The sequence below is a fragment of the Vitis vinifera genome, chromosome 11 (genome assembly GCF_030704535.1).
Source record: "Vitis vinifera cultivar Pinot Noir 40024 chromosome 11, ASM3070453v1".
NCBI lineage: Eukaryota > Viridiplantae > Streptophyta > Magnoliopsida > Vitales > Vitaceae > Vitis > Vitis vinifera.
The window spans coordinates 18,692,356-18,700,148 of NC_081815.1; the positions used below are offsets into that span (position 1 = coordinate 18,692,356).

General features: G+C 36.8%; 1 protein-coding gene across 1 annotated transcript; it reads right to left on the reverse strand.

Moving 5' to 3' along the window:
- Window positions 1-204: 204 nt before the first annotated feature.
- LOC100240979 (NADPH--cytochrome P450 reductase) lies at window positions 205-7,152 on the reverse strand. Its single transcript, XM_002270696.5, has 18 exons — window positions 6,156-7,152; window positions 5,913-5,972; window positions 5,749-5,825; window positions 5,465-5,522; window positions 5,292-5,375; window positions 5,112-5,148; window positions 4,106-4,175; window positions 3,809-4,003; window positions 3,630-3,722; window positions 3,251-3,476; window positions 3,061-3,144; window positions 2,832-2,983; window positions 2,176-2,272; window positions 1,638-1,787; window positions 1,466-1,543; window positions 1,251-1,373; window positions 1,015-1,128; window positions 205-654 (listed from the first exon to the last, which is right to left on the reverse strand). The coding sequence occupies exons 1-18, from the start codon at window positions 6,492-6,494 to the stop codon at window positions 574-576; spliced, it is 2,118 nt and encodes a 705-aa protein (XP_002270732.2). The 5' UTR covers window positions 6,495-7,152; the 3' UTR covers window positions 205-573.
- Window positions 7,153-7,793: the final 641 nt, after the last annotated feature.

The following is a 7,793-nucleotide window of genomic DNA, read 5'->3' on the forward strand; positions in this document are numbered from 1 at the left end:
CAAATCTGAAGTAAAAACTTAAAAACCCATCACCACAATGATTGAAATGATATAGAAATCTACTGAAACCTACATTTTATTCTGTGAATGGAAAATTCTCCATTAACATCTCATTTTTCATTACAGCCTATTCCTATCCAAAAAGACCCTTAATTTCAATAGTTTTGCACAAGACAAGTGAATATAGTTTGTCCCAAGCAAAAATAAATCAACCCAAGAAGAGAATTACATTAGGAACCCGAAAATCGAAGTCTTTGTTTGTCATTTGAACCTTCTTGTTGGTTCATATAAGGAAAATTACAAAGTCCAGTAACTATGCCTAGAAATTATTATCAATAATAATATATATATAAATTACATGAACAAAAAAATTCCTCTTAAGGAAAGAGTAAAAAGAATCACAGAACCAATCACTATAGGGACAAACTGCAATTTCTGCCTGAAGGATTTCAAGGCCTTCCCATGTACTCGGTTTATCCCGACAATTTGGCCTCGGTAAAATAATGTTTTACGCAATTTTATTTTTTTTCCCTTCATTTTCCTTTTTCTACCGAAGCCTGCATAGAAGAGTAATCACCACACATCACGTAGATACCTCCCAGTCATTTGCAGATTCTTCACCATGCTCTCAGCCTTGGAGCTGTCTAGAGATCCCTGAAATCAACCAAGTTGGTAAATGTGATCAGTTAGATTAAATTCCATTCCGAAAACATAAAATAACGGTTGGAAAAAGCATTGGATAGAAATTAAATGTGTGTTCACGCGTTTCTGCCAGACACACCCAATGGCTTTTTGTGCCAGTTGTCAACAAATGTGAAACATCACAATCACATTTTTGGAGGTGAAGGATTGGGACCATGGGCAGGGCGCTCCTGGCACGTCTGTTCTTTGTTTCTAACCATAAAAAATATTGTAATGGGTGGTGGTAAACATTAGGTATGATGATTTCATCAAGGTAGGTAGAGGCAGCCATTTGTCGATTCAGGGATGTTGATTTTATTTGTATGAACGTACCTGCTCTTGCAAGATGGTATGAAGAGTTCTGTGGACATCCCTTGCCATGCCTTTGGCATCACCACAGACATAAATGTAGCCTCCCTGAGAAATTACATTCCAAATATCCGACGCCTAGATATAAAGCAAACATGCACTTAGCATCTCAAACAAATGGACAATAATACATATATATATATATATCAAAAACAAAAACTTCAGATGAATGGCCCTTCTGAGAAATGAGAGTCCCGTACCTTCTCCATCATCTTATGCTGTACATATTCCTTGGTGGGTCCTTCACGTGAGAAAGCAACAATCAGCTCTGAGAGCGCACCAGATTCAACAAAGCCATTCAGCTCATCTTCATAAATGTAGTCCTGCAAAGATAGAAGCACACAAAATTAAAGTTTCACATTTGACACAAAATATAGCCACATTTGTTCATAAAATAGATTAGGGTCTGACTTACCATTTTTCGGTTCCTGCATCCAAAGAATAATATGGATGATCCTAGTTCTGCTCCAGCTTCTTTAAGAGCAAATCTTTCCTGTGAAATGAAAACATAAATCAGGTCAGTCGGTTGAAGCAATAATAAGTAAGAAGGCCGAAGTCGCTAAATGGTCAAGTCTGTCAATTAAAACCTGCAGGAAACCCCTAAAAGGAGCTAATCCGGTGCCAGGGCCAATCATGATAATCGGCACTGAAGTATCAGCAGGAAGTTTGAAGTTGGATTGCCTAACAAAAATTGGCGCCCAGCTGCAATCTTGGCTTTCCTCCAAGGGCACAGCATACTGCGAAAAAAATTGGAAGTTTTTAGAAAAGGAAAGTTAAAGTCCACATATCTGAGACATGAGAGATATGGCCATATAACTGAACCAGACAGTGTTCAATCAGATTAACAGTGAAAAATAAATTTCGAGAAGAGCTCTTGATTCCAGTAATGTGGATAGATATTCCTGGTATGTCATGGAATGACCCCAATATAGGCCAGTAAGATTTGAGAACATATGTCCACCTTTATGGAGCTCAAGTAACTTCCTCATTCATAATAGTCTGATACCTTTCCTATTTCCTCTCTTTTTCCTTCATCATTTTCTGTTACCTTGCCTAGCTCTTTAAAATGTGAACACTATCATCAATAAGTTAAAAGAACTAAAATAAAGAAATAAAATGCAGTACCTTCATCCAAGTTGAACAAATACCCTTGTGAATCCGTCCTGTGGGCATCTTATCACAAACCAAGGCACAAGTGACATGAATTCTAGATGGCACCATCCTGTAAAAGTACATCATCACAGGTAATTAATACATAACATCCATTTACAGGATATATTGGTGGCTTTCTTTGTCACCAAAAGAAGTTTTTCCTTCCACAAAAGTGCCAAAGTCTTCATATGACAGTTCCTTCTCCTATTCAAAGGATGAAGATCAAAATTTTATAGCATATCCTCCTCAAGAACACCCATATTTTCTTGGGAAAAAAAATATTCTCTTATTTACTACAAGGATCATTGGGTAGCCACACATCGTGCCCTAATTCAAAGGAACTGTCCAACTCTAGAAATCTTTTCATCTAAAACTGGCCTAATTGAATGACTGCAACCAACTACTATGTGACAAGGATCAACATCTGATCATCTGTCAAGCTAAGTTGGTTTTTTCATATAACCAAATATGGCAGCCCAAGAGATCTTTTTCTTGCTGCCCATGGCCAAATATGTGTCATGAATTCAATTTACAGTTTTACGGAATCATAGTGTATTACACAGTTGACATCTAGAGGTATTAACAGCAAAAAGATGCGATCTAATATTTGAAAGGACAGAAATACTCACTTTGGGGAAGATGATATGGAATAATATCTGGGCTGCAAGCGTGGAGCAACTGCTGCAAAGAAAACTCCAAGTGGAGGCTTGGCTGATGGGAATTCAGCCATTATCTCAAGGAGACTTCTCTGACTTGCAACTACCCATTGTGCATATTCATCCTGTAAAACATATTCTCATGAGAGGCATAACAAGGGAACCAGTTTTCATATCAAAGATCTGCATGAAAATTCCCAACCTTTCCAGAAGGAGATGCAAGATATTTCAACCTATCAGCTTCACTGGGATCAGAAGCATGGGCGGCTAGAGCAACCAAAGCAGACTGGAAAATAAACGCATTCAAACAATTAGTACTAAAAAATTAGCGAACTCAAATTTCATCAATAAAAAAATTATTTTGATATATTGACTTGAGGAAAGAAACTAACCTTTTTGGGAGAACTCAAAACATCTGCATACCGAGTTAGTGCTGTTCTTAAAGTGCATGGTGGGAAAGGAGGTGACAAAGAGCTTCCACTAAGTGGTGTGCCATCCTCTCTTTCGGTATGAATGGAAAAGTAAACATCTGGTGAAAAACCTAACAACCTTTCAGCCTCCTCCACTGTTTCAGGCAGATTCTCACAGTACACACCAACATGATCTCCTGTTTCATATCTGAGGTCAAAGAGGCCAAGAGTAAATACATGCCTAAAGAATTCACATTTGTTTTCAATAAACAACAAAATAAAATAAATTAGCAAAAAATGTCATAACCACCCCCATTACAAGAACATATTCAGATTGAAATGATTCAGAAAAGCAACTTACGTAAGTCCAGTGCCAGATATGTCGAATTCCAGATGCGTACAAGAACGATCGGATGCAGGGGTATGAAGCTCCTTCCTCACAGCCACATTAGCTCTTCATGCAGAGATGCCAATCATTTTAGATTACAGAAACAATAAAAAATTGAGAATTAAGTTGCAAGGCAAAGCTTTCTTTGATACCTGCATGGATGTTGAGCATCATGAACAGTATGACCATTTGCACTACCCCAGCTCTTGTCCTGCAGTGATGCACCTTCTGGGTCATGAAATACAACCCTGTATTCCAACACAGCAGCTGTGTAAGGGGTAGAAACAGTTGTTGCATCATCCTCATCCCGAAGCAACTGATCCAACTCAGGCCACAGCAACTCACGCCTAGAATAGCAACAGTTGACATAAGATATAAGATTATTTTAATATAAAAGGGAATGCACATCAACACATTGTATATTCCGGGTAGTGATTCAATTTTTGTACCATGCAGCGAAGTCATCCTCAATGCATTGGTCATCATCCCCAAGACCCACTGGGACAATGCGCTTTCCACCTGAAATGAATAAAGATCATGTCAGCTCAAGGGAACGAATTTGATGAAAATAGAAGCACAACTCAACAAGCTAATTATAGCAATAAATCTTTTCATCTCTTAGATGATAACAATTCTCTAGGAGTGTTTTAATTTAGTATTTGGTCAAAACCCAATTAGACTAAATGATCATATAATTCCATTTTTTATTGGAAATTGAAGAGGCGTGACAGATACCCACTATTTTTCACCTGATTCCATAAATAAACTACCATTTGATACCGGAAAATGATATCCAGATATTTCACTGCCAGCAATTAGCAGCCCAGTAGAATACAAAACATTCTCAAACTCTTGAACCAATTTGACAATGAACATTTTTAAATCAGGGGCACCAAACACTTAATCAAAAATTGTACCCAAAACAGAGACATTATTGAAATTATTCCATTAAACAACTGGCAGTTTAAATTTTTTTGTTAACTCTTCATATAAACAATTCTCCAAGTTCTATAAATTATCTGGACCACCCAAAGTCAAGGCCCAGAAAATCCAGAACATCAATTCCAGAAAACAAAGTTTATGAAGAAATATGCGGGTAAACTTGGAAAGCTGATAAATTTAAGATGAGCTGCACCTCCAAAACATCACAGGAACCCATATAAGTGACAGACTCTTTAGTCATCCAAGAAATCCCATTGCAAAGATTTTGGGAATGACGACAACAAAAGGCACATGATAACTTTTTTTACTGGGTGTGAAACAGACAAAACTCATAGGAGAGCCTATTGACAACATTTTCCATATCCAAGAAGCTTATTACAGTCATAATAACTTGACATCCAAAGCAAGAAAGTATTATGACATCAGATTAAAATAAACTATTTAAAAACATAAGAAACAGACAAGAAGTTGCAGAAAAACAAGTTACAAAGGGGAGGGAAAAGTATAACATACCCTGCTCGGTAATGATATCATCGACCACCTTTGCAACCTGTTTCCCGTGGACAAGATCATAAATCAGGCGTAACCAACGCAATAATGTATAATTGAAAAAGAAACAATAAAAGTTAAAACCATAGTTTCTTCTCCTAGATTAAGAAAAGCCTTATAATAAATCGGAACGCAATTCCACACCTTATTGAAATGCTCATATTGCCTATTTCCAAGGCCAAACACTCCGTATTTAAGATTTTGAAGCCATTCCCCTCTCTCTTTCCCCTACACTCAAGAGTGAAAAACATCAACAAATTGCACCATTTTTTATTCACCAAACATGAGAAATTCACAGTCAAACAAACCATATTTACCTCTGCAAACCACTTATAAAACCTGGCCGCGTTATCGGTTGGCTCACCATCTCCATACCTAACCAATTAACCAAGTCATAAGAACAAAAACCCGAAATTGTATAATATTAAGGGCCCATTTGCGATCATATTTCCCATTCAAAAATCCTTTTTTTTTTTTTTTCCAGCAATCAGTGGTTTCTCCAATTGCAAATCAAATTATCATTACAGAGAAAGAAAAGAACATGTTTTGAAAAGCACCCAAAAGGACCCTAAAAGAAAAGGTACATGATGATTAAGCTTACGTAGCCAAGAAGAAGAAAGCCAAAGTTTCCTTCTTCAATTTCTCTTCATACTCGTCATCATCACCAGCATAATCATCCTGTCATTTATTCAATAATTTTATTTACTAAAAACCCCATAAAATTCCAAAAAAAAAAAAAAGTCAACAAAGATTAATCAAACCTACCAAATCAACAACTTTGAAGATCGCCTTTTCATACCGAGCTTTGGCTTCTTCAGCAAGGGCCTTCACATCATGAATCAACACACTCAATAAAAAGACAAAAAGGAAGAAAAAGGAAGAATACACTCACAAAAAGTTTAATTCGAATACTCAATATTTCATCCAACCCAATCCAAGAAACGATTTCATGGCTATAATCCTAAATTTTTGTGTATAAATTCCATGGATCAGTAAAGAAAAGCTCACCTTAGCGAAGCCTTCCGCAGTTCCCGTCTGTGTTCCGAAGAAGATGGTGACCTTCTGCTTGCCGTCATCCACCTCCACTTCCAGGTCCTTCACAATCAACGGCTTGGGAGGCTCCGGCGTCTTCGACTGCTTCTGGCCGGATCTCCGCCATATCAACACCACAACGCACCCGATCAACACCGCGATAGACGTCGTCAAGATCATGATAAACTCCCGGTTCTCTAACACCATCGCGGCAGCGCCGCCCGACTCTGACGACACATTCGATTGGTCCATGCTTCCCTTGATTATCGCCGACATCAGATCAAACGGTGACACCTTCACAGAGCTCGATTGCATGATGATTCCGGACGCTTCGCCGGAACACCAAATCCTCCCGAATTATTAAACGAAAAACTAGAATCGGAGCAAACCAAACAGATCCAAATTGTAGAAAAGATAAATATATTTTCCGAGAGGAAGAATCAAAAGAGAGAGCCCCCCCAACTCACAGAACAACAAAAATTGAAGCAATGATTTGGTGAGTTGGGTGTGTGTAGGTGGGTGATAGTTGAATTGAGAGGCTCTCCCTACAAAGAAGGAAGTAGGAAGCAGAAAGAGAAGCGTTTTATGGACAGGCCTGTCCCAACCCAACGCCCACCAAACCAGACTGGTCAAAACCACCTACCACCACCCTTAACCATGGTTACTTCCCTCGAGTTAAAAAGGTAAATTCCAGTACCACTGCCGGAAATCAAAATTCCAAGATTGCCCTCCTCTGTCCTCTCTCTAAATGGATTTTTCTGGAAAATGCCGCCCCCGCCCCCCGGCCCCTTTCTCCTCCACCAAATATTTTGCCATCATAATTGTGGAGAAAAGCGAAGGCATGAGTAGATGAGTGTAATTAATGATTTCTAGAATCTTAATTTTCATTAATTTTTCCAAGGATTTTAGCCGGATTTTCTTTCCTTTTATAAAAATTGTTTCCAGATTTTTCATTTAATTATATCAATTTTTCTTTTTATCCAACAAGCGCATAGACCACGTGCACGCCCACGGGCCACCCACGTGGATCTAAAATTTTCCAACATGTTATTCAACACAAGGATTTTGATATGGAACTTTATGAGTTTCAAATTTTTACATCATTATTATAAAGTAGTTTTAAAGTCATTGTTTTCTATTGTAGATTTCACAACGGCTTAAAGATAGATGTATGTATCCTATGAGATTCACATAGATGTATGTATCCTATAAGATTCAGGTGGGATTGAAAATAATTGCCTAAAAAAATTTAATATTTGATAAAATTTAGAAAATATTTGTAAAAATATAAAAAAATCACTTATAGTATTAAAAAAAAATTCATTTATAATATTTTTTGGAGAAATATTTATAATATTTTTGACAATGTTTTTGTTCGAAATATTTTTTTATCTAAAAATATTTTTAAAATAATTACCTATAAAATGTTTTTCAGAAACATTAAATTGATTTTTCAATACTACAATTATTTTTTTAATATTTTAAATATATTTCCCAAATTTTATCATGATTTTATTTTTTAAAAACACTTTTTTAATTAAATATGCTTCTTGGAATCATTTCAAACTCATGATAGTAATTCTCTTCAAAATATTTCCGTATAAAACACTTTTA

Excerpts from the sequence above, each read along its gene's own strand:
- LOC100240979 (XM_002270696.5), bottom strand. The coding sequence starts at position 6,494 with ATGCAATCGAGCTCTGTGAAGGTGTCACCGTTTGATCTGATGTCGGCG. Across the intron at positions 5,376-5,464 it reads TTTATAAGTGGTTTGCAGAG|GGGAAAGAGAGAGGGGAATG; the intron begins GTAAATATGGTT and ends TCTTGAGTGTAG. Across the intron at positions 2,273-2,831 it reads TCCATATCATCTTCCCCAAA|GATGGTGCCATCTAGAATTC; the intron begins GTGAGTATTTCT and ends GTACTTTTACAG.